General features: G+C 41.2%; 1 protein-coding gene across 4 annotated transcripts in view; it reads left to right on the forward strand.

The window, feature by feature from the left end:
• The window catches only part of PRKDC (protein kinase, DNA-activated, catalytic subunit), a 170,844-nt gene that overhangs the window by 84,640 nt on the left and 68,783 nt on the right, over positions 1-17,421 (forward strand). For all 4 annotated transcript variants that reach the window (XM_045560693.1, XM_045560695.1, XM_045560694.1 and 1 more), the window contains 11 exons: positions 5,545-5,752; positions 6,774-6,952; positions 8,432-8,600; positions 8,874-8,939; positions 10,038-10,110; positions 11,218-11,366; positions 11,862-11,999; positions 12,214-12,333; positions 14,537-14,680; positions 16,939-17,090; positions 17,262-17,393. In XM_045560693.1, coding sequence (XP_045416649.1) covers positions 5,545-5,752; positions 6,774-6,952; positions 8,432-8,600; positions 8,874-8,939; positions 10,038-10,110; positions 11,218-11,366; positions 11,862-11,999; positions 12,214-12,333; positions 14,537-14,680; positions 16,939-17,090; positions 17,262-17,393 — 1,530 coding nt within the window. The remainder of the gene's footprint in view (positions 1-5,544; positions 5,753-6,773; positions 6,953-8,431; positions 8,601-8,873; positions 8,940-10,037; positions 10,111-11,217; positions 11,367-11,861; positions 12,000-12,213; positions 12,334-14,536; positions 14,681-16,938; positions 17,091-17,261; positions 17,394-17,421) is intronic.

Below are 17,421 nucleotides of genomic sequence, written 5' to 3' on the forward strand. Positions count from 1 at the left end.
TGGGCCTGACTGACATCTACAAGACATTCTACACAAAATCCACTGAATATACTTTCTTCTCATCAGCCCATGGGACATTCTCCAAGATTGACCATATCCTAGGACGTAAAGCATGTCTTAAAAAATTTAAAAAAACAGAAATTATACCATGCATCTTCTCAGAGCACAGCGGAATAAAAGTAATAATGAACCCTAACAGAAATTCTCATTCCTACTCAAAGTCATGGAAGTGAAACAACCTTCTCCTGAACAATTATTTTATAAATGAAGAAATCAGGACAGAAATCAAAAGATTCTTTGAATTAAACGACAGTGGAGACACAATTTATCAAAATCTGTGGGACACAGCTAAAGCAGTCCTGAGAGGAAAATTTATTTCCATAAATGCCTATATCAAAAAGACAGAAAATTTACAAATAGACAATCTAATGAATAAACTCAAAGAGCTGGAGAAGGAAGAACAGACCGACCCCAAACCCAGCAGAAGGAGAGAAATTATTAAGATCAAATCAGAACTGAATGAAAAGGACAACAAACAAACCATAAGGGAGATTAATAAAACAAAAAGTCGGTTCTTTGAAAACATAAACAAGATTCACTCACCTCTGGCTAGGCTAACCAAGAGCAGAAAAGAAAAAACTCTAATAACCTCCATCAGGAAAATGAAAGGAGAAATCACGACCGATGCCACAGAGATACATGACATCATCTATGAATTTTACAAAAATCTTTACGCACACAAATTGGAAAATGAGGAGGAAATGGACAAATTTTTAGAAACACACAGCCTTCCCAGGCTCAACCAGGAAGAAATAGAATTCCTGAATAGACCAATATCTAGATCTGAAATCGAAACAGCAATAAAAAACCTTCCCAAAAAGAAAAGCCCTGGACCAGATGGGTTCACACCTGAATTTTACCATACCTACAAAGAAGAACTGGTGCCCATCCTACATAAACTATTCTCCAATATCGAGAAGGATGGAATTCTCCCCAACACATTTTACCAAGCCAACATAATTTTAATACCAAAACCAGGAAAGGATGCAACAAAATAAGAAAACTACAGACCAATATCCCTTATGAATATAGATGCAAAAATTCTCAATAAAATCCTAGTAAATCGAATCCAAGTGCTTATCAAAAAAATAATCCATCACGACCAAGTGGGCTTCATCCCAGAGATGCAGGGATGGTTTAACATAAGCAAATCTATAAATGTAATTCACCGCATAAATGGAAGCAAAAATAAAGATCATATGATCCTCTCAATAGATGCAGAAAAAGCATTTGACAAAATTCAACACCCTTTTATGACAAGAACACTTAACAAAATAGACATAGACAGGGCCTATCTAAAAATGATACAGGCCATATATGACAAACCCACAGCCAACATCATACTGAATGGGGAAAAATTGAAAGCCTTCCCACTTTGAACTGGAACCAGACAAGGCTGCCCACTGTTCCCACTGCTATTCAACATAGTGCTGGAAGTCCTTGCGAGAGCAATCAGGCAAGAGAGCAGAATCAAGGGTGTCCAAATGGGGACAGAAGAGATCAAACTCTCACTCTTTGCTGATGATGTGATGTTATATCTAGAGAACCCCAAGGATTCAACCAAGAGACTCCTGGAATTGATCAATGAATTCAGTAAAGTCTTGGGATACAAAATCAATACACACAAATCAGAGGCATTCATATATGCCAATAACAGTCAAACGGAGAACCAAAGTAAGGACTCAATAGCCTTCAAAATAGCAACAAAGAAAACAAAATACCTAGGAATATATTTACCTGAGGAGGTAAAGGACCTCTATAGGGAGAACTACGAAACACTGAGAAAGGAAATCGCAGAATATGTAAATAGGTGGAAAACCATACCATGCTCAAGGATCGGAAGAATCAACATTGTTAAAATGACTATACTGCCCAAAGTTATCTACAGATTCAATGCAATCCCTATTAAATTACCAACATCATTTTTCACAGATATAGAAAGAATAATTTTACGCTTTGTGTGGAACCAGAGAAGACCCCGTTTAGCAAAAGCAATTTTAAGCAACAAAAACAAAATGGGAGGTATTAATTTGCCAGACTTCAAACTATACTACAAAGCTGTGATTATTAAAACTGCTTGGTATTGGCACAAGTGCAGGGACACAGACCAATGGAACAGAACAGAAAATCCAAATATAAAACCATCCTCATATAGCCATGTAATCTTTGACAAAGCAGACAAAAACATACTCTGGGGAAAAGAATCCTTATTTAATAGATGGTGCTGGGAAAACTGGATAGCCACATGTAGAAGACTGAAACAGGACCCAAAGCTTTCATCTCTCACAAAAATCAAATCACGGTGGATAACAGACTTAAATCTTAGGTGGGAAACTATTAGAATTCTAGAAGAAAATATAGGAAAGACTCTTACAGACATTGGTCTAGGCAAAGAATTTATGATTAAAACCCCTAAGGCAATCACAGCAACAACAAAAATAAACGAATGGGACCTGATTAAATTAAAAAGCTTCTGCACAGCCAAAGAAACAGTCACGAAAATAAACAGATAGCCTACAGAATGGGAATTTTCACATACTACACATCAGATAAAGGACTGATAACAAGAATCTATTTAGAACTCAGGAAAATCAGCAAGAAAAAATCAAACAACCCTATCAAAAAGTGGGCAAACGACATGAATAGAAATTTTTTAAAAGAAGATATAAGAATGGCTGACAAACATATGAAAAAATGCTCAACATCCCTAATCATCAGGGAAATGCAAATCAAAACCACAATGAGATATCACTTAACTCCAGTGAGAATGGCCTTTATCAAAAAGTCCCCAAACAACGCATGTTGGCGTGGGTGCGGAGAGACAGGAACACTCATACACTGCTGGTGGACTGCAAACTAGTGCAACCCCTGTGGAAAGCATTATGGAGATACCTTAAACAGTGCAACCCCTGTGGAAAGCATTATGGAGATACCATTCGATCCAGCAATCCCATTATTGGGCATATACCCAGAACAACAAAAGTTATTCTATAACAAAGACACCTGTACCCGAATGTTTATAGCAGCGCAATTCACAGTTGCGAAGATGTGGAAACAACCCAAATGCCCATGAATCCACGAATGGATTAGTAAACTGTGGTATATGTATACCATGGAGTATTACTCAGCTATAAGAAATAACGATGATACGACATCTCTTTGGTTCTCCTGGAGAGAATTGGAACCCATTATATTAAGTGAAGTATCCAAAGAATGGAAAAACAAGCATCACATGTACTCACCAGATAACTGGTTTCCCTGATCATCACCTAAATGCACATTGGGGAGGGATACCAATTGGATATCAGACTGAGACGGGGGTGGGGGGTGGGGGGATGAGATGTGTGTATGCCTACATGATGAGTGCATTGCGCACCGTCTGAGGAATGGTCATGCTTGAAGGTGCTGACTCGGGGAGGTGGGGGTGAGGGGAGGGGATGGAGGTATGACTACATGGTGAGTGCCAGGCGCACTGTCTGGAGAATGGACACACTTGAGGCTCTGACTCAGGGGGATGGGTGGGACATGGACAATGTATATAATCTGAACTTATGTACCCCCATGATGAGCTGAAAAAAAAAAAGTACCCTTTGAGGATAAACAGTCAAATTTTGTGTTCTAAAATAATGTGATAGAGCTTTTTTTGATGTGTGGTTATTACACCAATTAGATAAGCGTATTTTAATTAAGTTTCAAATTTTAGAAATTACTTTTCTTTTTTCTGTTCTTTTTGAGCAGGTGAGATATTTACAGGGTTCTCAACTGAGCTGCATTGCAGGGGTCTTGCCTCCGTCTCTGCCTCTTGTCTGTCCTTTTCCCTCCATGTGACGGCTCCTACGGGTCACTCCACATCAGCATACAGATCTTCCTCATTGCTTTTTTTAAAAAACAAGCATATAATTCTTCAATGTGTGGAAGTGTCATAGTATTTTGAAGCAGCCCCCTACCTATAGACTTTTGGGTTCAGTTTTTTGCTGGTTAAAATAATGCCACGGAAAATAGGCATGTGTTGATGTTATTTGCATTTTGCCAGTGTATCTTTGGGGTAGAGTCCTCAGCGTAGGCACCAGGGTAAATGCATCTGTGGTTTTGCCAGCTCTCCCTCCACACCTCTTCTTCTGGGGTGTGTTACTTGCATTCCCTCCAGCAACTTAGGGAAGTGTCTGTGTCACCACCATCTTGGCAATATTGTCAAACATTTGGATTTTTTCCAATTTTACTGGTGAGAAAGGGTCTCTCATTGACACTTTAATTTGTTTTTCTTTTATTATGAGTGAAATAGAGCATAGTTTCATTTATTTAATGTTTACTTACATTGAATTTTTGGTAACCCATCCTTTGGCCCGTTTTAAAATTAGATCTTTGTTCTCTATCTTTGGCTTCTCCTCCATCTTCTCTTAGCTTTTTGTACAAGAGTTGACTGCTCGAAGGCTGGGAGCCACGTGCCTCTCTGTTGTGCTCACTAGCAGAAAGCTCCTCAAGAGAAATTAAATCCAGGACCATGCCTGTCTTAGTCCTTCAGGCTGCTGTAGCAGAATGCCACATCCTGGGTGGCCTGTAAACTACAGGAATTTAGTTCTCACAGTTCTGGAGGCCAGAAGTCCAAGATCAACATGCCAGTGGATTCAGCGTCCAGTTAGGGCCTGGTTCCTTGTTCATAGACAGCACCTTCTCGCTGTGCTCTCACACGGCAGAAGGGTCAAGACAGCTCTCTGGGGCTTCTTTTATAAGGCCCTACTCTCCTCCCTCCAGCTCCCCCTCCTAATCCCATCACACTGGATGTTGGGGTTTCAGCATGTGCATGTGGGGGGCACAAACGTGCCGTCCATGGTAGTGCCCGGATGAATATTACGAAGCCTGGGCAGCATCTAGTAGTGTGCTGCACCCTCAAACTTTTATGCGTGTGTTACCTTCTAAATCTATTATAAAGTCTGCCTTCAGAGCATCAGAATTTTAACGATGATTTAGTCCTAACCCTCTTATTTTTATAGATGAGGAAGCTGGCTTTGCATTCTTAAATTACAGATCGATAGGCAAAACTTTATAATATGTTATTTGTTAGGTGAGAAAGTAAAAGGCCAGATGGGTGCCTCTCTATGTAGGAAGTAGGAATGGTGGTTCTTTAGTAGGGAGAGACTGGAATTTTTAAATCGTAACTCGTGAGTTTCAAATTCTGGAAATGTGACCATCTTTGGGCCTGAGACTCTCCATAGCCTTCCAGATGTTCTTTAAGAAAGCCCAGATTTAAAAGCAAATGAAAACATTCTTCCTAATGCCTAAATTTGATTTGAAGATTTTTGGGGGATGAGTAAAACAGTATGGTTTATATGCAAATGTTTCTTGTGTTTCATGGGTTTTGTATATATAATCCGTAAAGGTATTTTTGTAGTTTATAATCATTGGTATTTACTTTGCCTGTTATGACACTAATAAAATATTTGTTGAAAGCATGAATAGTAATTTTATTTTATCTTTTTTTCTTAGGGGTTCATGTGTCACACAGTTAGGCCTTCTGGAAAGCATACACAGCATGTTCAGGAGGGAGGATCTGCTTTTGAGTGTCACTCGCCAAGCATTTGTAGATCGAGTTCTCCTCACCCTGCTGTGGCACTGTAGCCTGGATGCCTTGAGAGAATTCTTCGGTAGAATCGTGGTAGATGCCATTGATGTGTTGAAGTCCAGGTTTACAAAGGTATCATTTATCTGATAAATTAAATATTAATGGGAATTTACCCAATCTCTAATGACCGGTGTCATTAGAAGCTGCCACATGCTCAGTTGAGGGGTGTCTGCTGTTCCTGGAGCATTCCCTCCACTCTTGATAACCCGTGTGGCCACACGGGGCCTGCGTGTGTTTCCTGTGGCTGCTGTGACAGCGCCCCACAGACTTGGAGGCCCAGGGCAATAGAAACGTGTGCTCTCACAGTTCTGGTGGTCGGATGTCCAGAGTCAGTGTCATTGGGCCAAAACCAGTGTTGTCAGGGCCGTGCTCAATCTGGGAACTCCGGGGAAAAGCTTTCCCTGCCTCTTGCAGCTTGTGGTGGTGCCAGCATCCCTCGGGTCTCTGCCTCTGTTGTCGCTGTCCTTTTCCTGTCTGTCTGGTCTCCTTCTACATCCCCCTGTAAGGTTGCCTGTGATTTCATTCAGAAACCACCTGAATGATCCAAAATAATCTCCCATCTCAAGGTCCTCAGATAAATCATGTCTGCAAAGCCCTCTTTTGCCACTACAGAAGTTATAGTCAAGGTTCCAGGGGTTAGGGCATCTTTCAGATATCCTTTGTGGGGTGGGGGCGTGGGGCATCATCCAGCCTCCCTAAGAATCACATTGGGAAAGATCATGAATATCCAAATGGCACATTATTAATGTAGACTTCAAAATAGTTAAAAATTTTGTGTTTTACTATGTTGGATTTTCCCCTGCTGGTCCCATATCTTCAATCAGATTGTGCAAACACCGTATACCCTGGCCTTGCTATCTGGACGTGGTGTGTTATTTCCTACTCGCCCAGTATAACACATTAGTGCTTATATCCACAGTTTAGACGCTGGACAACTGGGTGCTCTTTTATTGAAGTGATTTAACATTTTTGACTTTTAAAGTATTTCTATCTAAAGTATTAATGTATTAAGTATTAATTTGGATGTGAATTTCGATAATGTATTTTTTATGTTTGATAACACTAAAGATAATTGTTTGTTATCTCTTCTAAGCTAAATGAATCTACCTTTGATACTCAAATCACCAAGAAGATGGGCTACTATAAAATGCTAGATGTAATGTATTCTCGTCTTCCAAAAGATGATGTTCACTCTAAGGAATCTAAAATTAATCAAGTTTTCCATGGGTCATGTATTACAGAAGGAAATGAACTTACGAAGACACTGATTAAGTAAGAATTTACTTAATTTTGGGTTTTATTTGATTTGTTAATGTTTTTGGCACATATATTTTTATGCATGTATGTAATATGAATAAATGTTTGTTTTATGTAAATACTAACTTTTATAGTTTTGTTATGTATGAACTACCAAGGTGGACTTAATTTAGCATGTTATTGGATTATGGACATTTTTTCTTGTACTCATCTTTTCTAAAGAATAAAACTTTTTTTCTTTTACTGCCATTTTTCCCCCTGCATAGCTTGATATATTTGTAGTGCTATGATTACAGTAAGAAAGGATTTAGGGTATTTTACTTTTTTCTGACTATCATTGGAAATTAAAGGAGTGGTAAATATTTTTTTTTACAGATATTCTATAAAATACAAGGTAATCAAATACATTTTCTCTAAAACTAGTCTTCTGATGAAGTTTTTGTCCTAATAAATGTTGAACACAGACTTTGTGGTGTCTGATTTTGAATCTCCAAACTCATCATGACTCTCCTCCTACCTTATCTTACTCCTTTTCTTACCTCCTCAGTGAATGATGTCACCATCCACCTACTTGCACAAACAAGAGACTTGAGAGTCCTATTTTATTCTTCCTTCTTCATCTCCCCACCCTCCATGCACACCCTGTCTCTCACCAAATAGATCTGGCTGATTTTATCTTTTCAGTATTCCTGAAACCCATTCCCCTTTATTCGGCCTTGTTTTAGTGTCTGGACTTCTTTGGTGAGCCATTGCCATTGTTTCCTTTGTAACTATTCTCCCTGCTCCTAGGCTTGTGTCTCTCTGTTCTGTCTGCATTGCTGCCAGAACGACAATTACAGCTGGAATGTGAGCCTGATTGTTTCATTTCTCTGCCTAAAACCCATCAGTGGCACCTGGTTTTCAGGAGCAGGGATCAGCAAACTTTTTCTGTAAAGGACCAGATAGTAAACACCTCTGGCTTTGCGGGCCAGATAGTATGTTGCATCTGCTACATAGTACTGCAAAACCAGTGGCTGCTTCCTGCAGGCTCATGTCCACACTCCGTGGCATTGTGGTGAGCTCTCCTAGGGACCTACCTTCTTCCTCTCTCTCACCACCAGGTTTAACCTTTGTTCAGAGTGATACTTGTTCTCTCTACCTGGAATGCCAGCACATGTTTTTCCTTTGGCTAATTTATATCTCAAAACTCAGCTCAGATAGTTTCTCTTAGATCCTTTGCTAGGTCCTCACACTGGGCTGCTGTCTGTCCTCCCTGCTTCGCTGTTTCTTTACTTACCACTGTTGCTGTGCTCACCTTGTGAGATCCATGTAGGCTGCCTTTGCTGTGAGATGTGATGTGCTCATCTTTACATTCCCAGTGCCCAGTACTGTGCCCAGCACAAACCTGACGCTCAGAAAGGTGAACTGCGTCAGATCCTGTTGTCTGGCATCGTAGAGCTTGAGCAGTGATCTCCATATTATGCGAATTGATTGTAACCTGGCTGTACTCTGCAGATTGTGCCACGATGCATTTACAGAAAACATGGCCGGGGAGAATCAGCTGCTGGAGAGGAGGAGACTTTATCACTGTGCCGCGTACAACTGTGCCATCTCTGTCATCTGCTGTGTTTTCAGTGAGCTAAAATTTTACCAAGGTTTTCTCTTCAGTGAAAAACCAGAAAAGGTAGGCCTCCCCCGAAGTATTCACTATTACTTTCATTGTAGGATTTCAAAGGTTATAGTCTATCAAAGTGTATTATAATTTGCATCTTCTTATGATATTAAAGATGTGGTTCTTTTGGTTCTGCAGGTATATTTTAAAGCCAAAGTGCTTCTCCATGAGTTTTTTTTGTTTTGTTTTGTTTTTTCTTTTTCCATGAGTTTTTAAGTAGCATCAATTCTATAGTCCATCAATTATACCATTTAAATATTGTTTTATGATTCTTTGGATTTACAGAACGTGCTTATTTTTGAAAATCTGATAGATCTGAAGCACTGCTATACCTTTCCTATAGAAGTAGAGGTGAGTAAAATTTTTCATGTTTCTAAGTTGAAAAAATTTATCAGGTTCTCACAGAAAAAGTTGTAATGTTGAACATGTTAAATTGTCAATATTCAAGTCTGGATTCAACTACAAAAACTGAGAGTTTCAGCTTGAGGTACAGTCTCAGGCAACTACAACAAAATTCATTAGAACTAGATTTTTCCATGTCTTAACTTGTGAAGGAAAAACAGTGCCAATAAAAGGAGGTGTTAGGACATATCCCAGAGTTGTTTTCTGAGTAAATTCCTTTAAAGGAGCTGAGACCTATACTGATATGAATCTTAACTTTGTGGCACTGCTGTGGCAGCTGGGCGGGACAAAGGAGATGTCATAGGGGTAACTGGAAGACTTGCTCTGGCAGATGAGACAAGTTTGGTTTTAGCCAAGTTCAGATTGACATGCCAGCTTCAGCAATTGGTGAGAGGGTGGTGGTTGCTGCCTTCATGGCCCATTAGAAATGGGAAGGTGGGCAGAGTGCCAAGCTCATATACCATGGCCTGTACATTTCCACACAGCTTCTGACCTCGACCACATCATTACATATGAATGGTTGCTTGCTACCTTGCATCCTTTTGGAATAGACTTGGATTTTTTTAATCTAGGCATATGTTCAAAGAACTAAAAACCAAAATAATAGCACCAGTTTATTAGGCATCTAGACACATGCTATATGTTTCTTCTAATCTTTACAGCAGCATTGTAAGGTGCCAGGATATATCTTAACTGTATAGTTGAGGACACTGAGGCTCAGAGATCAAGTAAAAATTATTGGTAATCCAGGCATGTGGCTGTAAAAGCTCAGCATACACTGTGCTCAGCTGTATAAGAGCTAACATTGGTGGGCGGTGGGGAGGGGGCAAGTACTTAGGTCTACAGACTTTGAGAGTGTATGGAAAAGACTCCCTTAAGAAATACCTACCCATATCTTTTTGTGGATATTTTTGGGTACTTCTAAATTTGATCAAAATTTTGTTTAAAATTTCATAATTTGTGTTTTTGCCATATTGCCATTAAAACAGAAAAAGTGTGACCACAATTCTAAAATATTTTAAATTATGTATTTGTTTTGCCTAATAGGTTCCTATGGAAAGAAAGAAAAAGTACATTGAAATCAGGAAAGAAGCCAGGGAAGCAGCAAATGGGGATTCAGGTAGGATGTTTTCAAAAAAATGAGAAAGCCTTCTAAAAATTGGTATTTTTTATGTAAATAGAAAATATTTTAACTACTCCAAAACATTAAAATTGAATCTGAAAAACATTTTATTTTTAAGTGGCAAATGGAATTTTATTTTGAAGGGAATGTAATTAGCTAAACTTAACTGCATGAAAAGGTCTCATAGCAGCCAGATGGTGCTCAGATATGTTACACTTAAAAAAAAAAAGTGTGAGATTAGTGCGAAGTCTCTTTGTGTATGGATTATGTTTGTATATTTCTATACATTCAGAAATCTGTCTTAGAAGACAAATTCTATCCTGCCACTCCTTTGTTCTGAACCTCCCAGCAGCTTCCCATCTCTCTGAGGGCAGAGCTGCCTGAGGCCCCTGAACTGCTGGCCACCTCCCCTGCAGCCCTCCTTCCTGCTCACTCCATGCTGGCAGAAGGGCCCCTGGATGTGCCTTTTGGGTGCCCGGCTTGTTTTTGTTCCAGGGCATTTGCACTTGCTGTTCCCTCTAACAATGTAGACCCCACATATCGGTGTACTTTGTGACATTTTGTTTAGTGTTCACCCTTGAAGGAGGCTCTCCCTGGCCTCTCTATTTAAAGTTAACCCTCTGTCCCTCCACATGTTCCTTGTTAGAGTTTTTTTTACTTAATTTTTCTTCATAGCTTTTATCACATTTCTTGATGTAAGGATACAATTTGGACCAGTTTTCTAAATCCTTTATATATTTTAGATGAGCTATTTTTCAGTAGTATTTCTTTTCGTATTTATGTTAGACATATTGGGCAAAATGTACACATCAGAATTTTAAATGCAAACAAAATCTGTTAATCATATCCAAAAATTGGATCCAGTTTAACTTAATTTGTCTATGACAAAAGAGAGTAACTGCTGAATAATGACGAAAACAAAGGGAGGTCTTTCCCCTATTGCCTTTTTGCTTTGTTAATCTGAACAGTGGGTAAGAAATCACAGGTTTGATGGAAGCCTTAGTTAAAAGTATCTTTTAATTTTATTATCATTTGAGCTTAGAGAAATACATTTCTTACTGATAATGTTTGAATACGTGTATTTTCTTCTTACTTGTGTTTCAGATGTTCCTCATTATATGTCTTCCTTGTCGTATCTGGCAGACAGTAGCCTGAGTGAGGAAATGAGTCAATTTGATTTCTCAACTGGAGTTCAGAGTTATTCTTACAGCTCCCAAGACCCTAATTCTACCACTAGTCGTTTTCAGAGACGGGTAATGATCACATTTCACATAGTAAAAGGACATTGTTGAAGATTGTAGAAGAGGGGGGTCACAGCTCAGCCTTGCCGTTACTGTGGGAGCCCAGTTCTCTGTAGGTAGTCCTCAGAGAATAGTGTTAATTTGGAGAATTTTCTAAGTCCTAAGCCCCTGGTGTTCTGTCCTGTACACTGAGCAGATTTCACACAGGAAGGAAGTCGGGGGGTCTGGGGGTCAATGTAGCGGAGATGTCTGACCTGAGGTGCCACCTGGGGAGTGACTGAGAAGACGGGGTGTGGAGTTCTGTGTATCCAGAATGTAAGGAGGACATGAGGTACTGTTTATATTTTAGTCGTTTAACAAGAAAACACACTGAGTGTATTTGATATTATTACCCAATTATCATTACCTAAGTGTTTGTTATATGATATTGCCCCCAAGGTGAGACTCTTATGTTCACGGACATTCTGACAGCACACTCTGCATCATGGGCTTCTTCCCTCTCCATAGGAGCCTCAGGCCCCCGCGGCTAAGGGTGGTGTCCTGGAGCTGGAGGTGGACGAGCTCAACCAGCACGAATGTATGGCGCCAATGGTAGCCCTGATCCAGCACATGCACAGGAGCCTGAGCCCCGCTGCAGGAGAGGAGGTACTGCCCCACGCACCTTCTGTTACCTGTTATACTGTTTGTCGGTATCATATTGAGAATTAACTTTTAATCTTGAAGACCAAGCCAAATTGCATATCAAATAAACATGATTTTTTGTTGTTCATGTCTGTCTTTGTCATTGTTTTCTCATAATATCAAAATGTGAGGTTATTTTTTTCCAGTTTTTAAAGTAATTTTGAGTGTTTAATTTCAGGGTTCAGTGCCAAGAGATCTTTCTCCTTGGATGAAATTTCTCCATGGCAAACTTGGAAATCCATCAGTACCATTAAATATTCGCCTCTTCTTAGCCAAGCTTATTGTTAATACACAAGAGGTAAGTAATATTTCTTTAACAATTCTTTGCAATTCTATGAATCTATTTAAAAAAACACAACAAAGGAAGATATAAAGGGACAGAACATGACATAGTTGTTCTCTGAATAAATTACCCAGCCACATTTATCTACTTGTTCAACACCATTCTTTATTATATCATTTTCTTTTAAAACATATAAACTAACCTCTATTAATTTTGAAGTGATCTTTGTATAAAGTACATGTAGCAACTTTCTTATGGCTGCCAAACTTCTTTGTTTATAGTAGCAAAAAAATTGGTGAAAACATTCCTGCTAACTCTCTATTAAAAACAGCTGACTCTTAGGCAGTTGCTGAATTTGTCAGTTTATCTCCGTACATCCCCAAGTCAGACAGGGGCATCTGCTACCAGTGGGACGTAGAGCAGGTTGGGAGAGCCCCTGGGTAAGCGTGAAGTGCAGCAGGAGTGTGCCCTGCGTGGAGGGAGCAGTGTGGGCAGGTCTGCTCTGGAGCAGCGGGCGGGCTCGTTTGCTGAGCAATGGCGAGTCACTGGAGGGCGCTAGGGGGTGGGCAACATCATCCTCTTGGCCCCTAGAAAGTCCTAGGCGGCTCTGTAGATGTGATGAGCCCAAGGCCAAGCCCGCCAGAAGGTCTGGGACTGCAGGGACCTGCTCTCCTCAGGCCTTGCTTGGTTCCTCGATCCCAGGACTGCTGTCACAGGGTGCCATGGACTAGGGGCTTAAACAATAGTTCTGAAGGCCAGAAGTCTGAGGTCAAGGTGTTAGCAGGGTTGGTTCCTTTGAGGGCTCTGAGGGAAAGTCTGGTCTAGGCTGCCCCCAGCTCCTGGTGGCCTCAGGCGTTTTTTGGCATGTAGATGGCAGTTTCCCTGTGTCTTCACACCCTCTTCCCCCACATATCTGTCTTTGTGTCCAAATTTCTGCTTTTTATAAGGACACCAGTTAGATTAGGGCCCCCTTAATAACCTCACTTTAATTTGATTACCTCTGTAAAGACCGAGTCTCCAAATAAGGTCACATTCTGAGGGTTAGGACTTAACAGCTATTTAGGAGACACAGTTCAGCCCCATAACGTTCTCAGTCACGCGTGACTTCAAGCTCATGTTCTTCCAAGTGCTTTCTTGGTTGCTACTGAAAAGGAGCTGGGTGTTTGGCGTTTGGATGATTTCTTGGAGGCACTGGGCATGGGCAGGTGGGCTGAGGAGGAAGCTGCTGCCCGAGTCTGCACGTGTGGGTGAGAGAGACCTCCGGGGCGTCCCAGGGACTTGTCTCCGGAGCAGCGTGTGCCTCTGGAGCACGGAGTGAGCAGGGCAGTGGTTCCCAAGAGGAGATGGTAGAGATGGTCCTTGTCTTATGGAAGAAAATAATAGAATTTTATTTGCATTTATCTTAGAATTTTCAACCTTTAAGTATTTGTTATAGTTTAATAGCATAGTAAAGTGGTTCATATATGTCACTTATAAATAAATGTATACGTGGAATGTCCTCTGATTTTTTTTTTTTAACTTATGGGGGCGTGATCAAAAAGGATTTGAAGCCACAAGGTGAAGCCGTGAGAAGAGTAGATGAGACACCCCCAAGGAAACAATTTGAAAGAGAAGGTGGGAAGGTTAAGAAGGTAGACAGCTTGGATTGTATTCTTCAGTCTGTTCTTTTCCATCAAAATGGCATTCTCCTGCAGTGGCATTTAGTATATGGATACATTTTATTTAGATTTCAGAAACTTAAGCATGTGACGTTTATAACAGAATGACTTCGGTAATATAGGAAAAAGTGAAAAAAAATTTAGCCATATGTACCTACCTAATTTTTATTATCTCATTTTTCATATGCCTTATGCATCTCCATAAAATAAAAGAATTTTCTGTAGCTCAATATTATTCAGATGGGACAGAGAGGGTTGCTATAGAATGCTTTGATTTTGAGTTCTATTGAGCATCATTGTATCGGAAGGGTTTTAAGCAGTGAAAAGATCAATAACAAATCCGTTTCCATTGAATTGCTTCAGGAGCCCACGAAGAGATAATTCAGCAGAGAATCTAATCTGATCAAGTGGGGTAATTGTTGGAATTTACATCTGTGTGGGACTTAGATCCAGTAATAATATAAAATTTTGGCTGATAGAGGACATATTCCTGTATTATTAATATTATTTTCATTATTCAGAGCGATTCATTCACATTTGACTTCTAAATTTTCTCGTAGGTCTTTCGCCCTTACGCAAAGCACTGGCTTAGCCCCTTGCTGCAGCTGGCTGTTTCTGATGCCAGTGGTGAAGGAGGAATTCACTACATGCTGGTTGAGATCGTGGTGACTGTTCTTTCGTGGACGGGCGTGGCCACCCCTGCAGTAAGGACTGATGCGTCTGTTCCGTAGTCACGCACCACCCCTGTGCTGGTACCCCACAGTGCGGCAGTCCCCAGCCTCTCTGGCACCAGGGACTGATTGGAAGACAGTTTTTCCACAGCCTGTGGGGGTGGGGGTGGTGATGGTTTCTGGATGATTACATTTATTGTGCGCTTTATTTGCGTTATCGTTACATTATAATATATAATGAAATAATTATACAGCTCACCATAATGCACAATCAGTGGGAGCGCTGAGCTTATTTTACTGCAGCTGATGCTGCCGCTGATCTGACCGGAGGCTGGCGGAGCTCAGGCGGTGATGCGAGTGGTGGGGAGCGGCTGTGACCACAGACGGAGCTTCACTCGCTCGCACTCACTCACCCACTGCTCACCTCCTGCTCTGCAGCCCAGTTGCTAACAGGCCGTGGACCGGTACCGGTCTGCAGCCCAGGGGTGGGGACTGCAGGTATAATGCATATGACAGGTAACTCAAGCTCTTCTTCAGGACCTTGAGTTGTCGTTTTGTGATGCTCCCATATGAAATAGCCTCAGACTGCTTTGGTTGTGTTTTCTTTCGTCTGCTTTTGATAATTCCTTTGACCTTGCTTTTATTACTAACCTGTCAGGCATTTATTTTATTTTGTTTTATTTGTTGCTTTTACTTATTAGGAGCTTAGAAACTAGATAACAGATTTATTAAAATTATGTGTAAGCTAAATGTCAGTAGACCCCCAGTGTGAGATTCTGAGGACTTCTATGGAGAGTAAAGCCTCTGGGTGTGCTGGTGTTTGTTTGCCAGTGTATTTATTCCAGAGTATTAACCGTAATCTACACTGCTGAGAGTGCTGCTAAGATTGTAGCTGCTGGATGGGGACACTGTTGTGGGGGAGCAGCTTGGGTGCAGACTGGTGTGTGCTGGAGCTTTGCCTGTTCATTTAAAACTGTGGACACTGACAATGTTTGAAAGTTTCCATGCAAGGATATCATGGGAATGATCGTTATTAAACACGATAAATGTACATGTAGCCTTTTCACGTGTCTGTCTGGATGTGCCTATCTCTGTTATCTCCCAGTAAACCAAATTTAGATTTCTTAGTCTTAATGTAATAAAACAATTTATCGTCTGCTTAATAACATGAAAAAATTAAGAGAGTGTTTAGTTTAACTTAGGAACCATTGAAAAGATTGATGTCGATGTTAGGCGCTCAGCTAAGCATGAGAGAATGACAGGGCCAGCTGTCAGTAGCTGATTAAAGCCGCAGCAGGCCGGGCGCCGTGGCTCACACTGTAATCCTAGCACTTTGGGAGGCTGAGGCGGGAGGATCGCTCGAGCCCAGGAGTTCCAGGTTACAGCGAGCTGTGGTCACACCACTGCACTGTATCCTGGGCACCAGAGCAAGACTGTGTCTCTAAAAAAAAAAAGAAAAGGTGAAAAGAAAGTGGCAAGGGAACCTACGGACTTCTGATTTCAAGATTGTCCTTTTTTAAGTACCAAAGGAGGCAAGAAAAGCTTCATAGCTTCATCTTCTCTGCTGTGCCCCTTTTGATGAAAGGATTTGCTCTGGAAAGTTTAGATTCAGCCCAAAGGCTCCACTTAAGGACCTAGAGGGCTCAGGTGGCCCTCAGGCCTCAGGTTCCCTCCGCTGCACATGCATAAGCAAGAGGCTAAAACCAGAGGGAAAAGCACTGATCCTGTTCCGTTTTCCCCCCAGGAGCAGTGCCCTGGTCAGCGATCAGGGGATCAGCACAGGTCGCTGTGGGTTGCTGGTGAGGGGCCCTGGACAAACGGCTCCAGCCGTCTTATGGACTCTGAGGTGGTGTTGGGGGGGGTGCCAGGGGAAGGACTCAGAGTGGGAGAGCGCTAGGTACTGGGTCAGAGCGTGAAAATTCTTCCCGGCTTCCCCCTCTTTCCGTGCAGAGGACCTCTGTCCAGGGCCGCAGGTGAAGGGACCTAGAAGCAGGCTCTGGGGAGGAATGCAGAGGTGCTAAGGGTGTGGCGGTGGGGGCCTGCGCCCTGGCCTGCAGCTCCCCCAGACACTGCGGTGCCGCCCGTGTGGCAGCAGCTGCTCCCTGAGCCCTGCCAGGGAGCCCTGGTCATTGCTCGAGGTCAGCCCTAAAACATCACACATAGGGCTTCAATCAGGAGCTGGGCTCCTCAGTAAAAGCCAGATTTCTTTTATAAATGGACTTTTGGATTAAAAAAGCCTTTTCCAGAATGGAATGCTGCATGTTAATGTAGAATTTCTATTACCTTTTCAGGGAGTCCCTAAAGATGAAGTATTAGCAAATCGATTGCTTCATTTCCTGATGAAACATGTCTTTCATCCAAAAAGAGCTGTGTTTAGACACAACCTTGAAATTGTAAAGACCCTCGTTGAATGCTGGAAGGATTGCTTGTCCATCCCTTACAGGTATAAGTTTACTAGTTTTTACAATATTGTTTAGAAATTTAGGTTAAAATGCAGCATGTTGTAAATGGTGATTACAATGAAATTTGATTACTTGAAATGATAGATGACGAACATAATTTGAAATTTGATTATATGACAGTCTCTATTTTCTCCTGTGTGCTTATGTTTCAGGTTAATATTTGAAAAGTTTTCCAGTAAAGATCCTAATTCTAAAGACAATTCAGTAGGGATTCAGTTATTAGGCATCGTGATGGCCAATGACTTGCCTCCCTACGACCCAAAGTGTGGTGTAGAAAGTTTCCAGTAAGTATCATATTTTTTGCTTGATTCT

Source organism: Lemur catta, chromosome 9, assembly GCF_020740605.2.
Source record: "Lemur catta isolate mLemCat1 chromosome 9, mLemCat1.pri, whole genome shotgun sequence".
In the NCBI taxonomy this organism is placed as follows: domain Eukaryota; kingdom Metazoa; phylum Chordata; class Mammalia; order Primates; family Lemuridae; genus Lemur; species Lemur catta.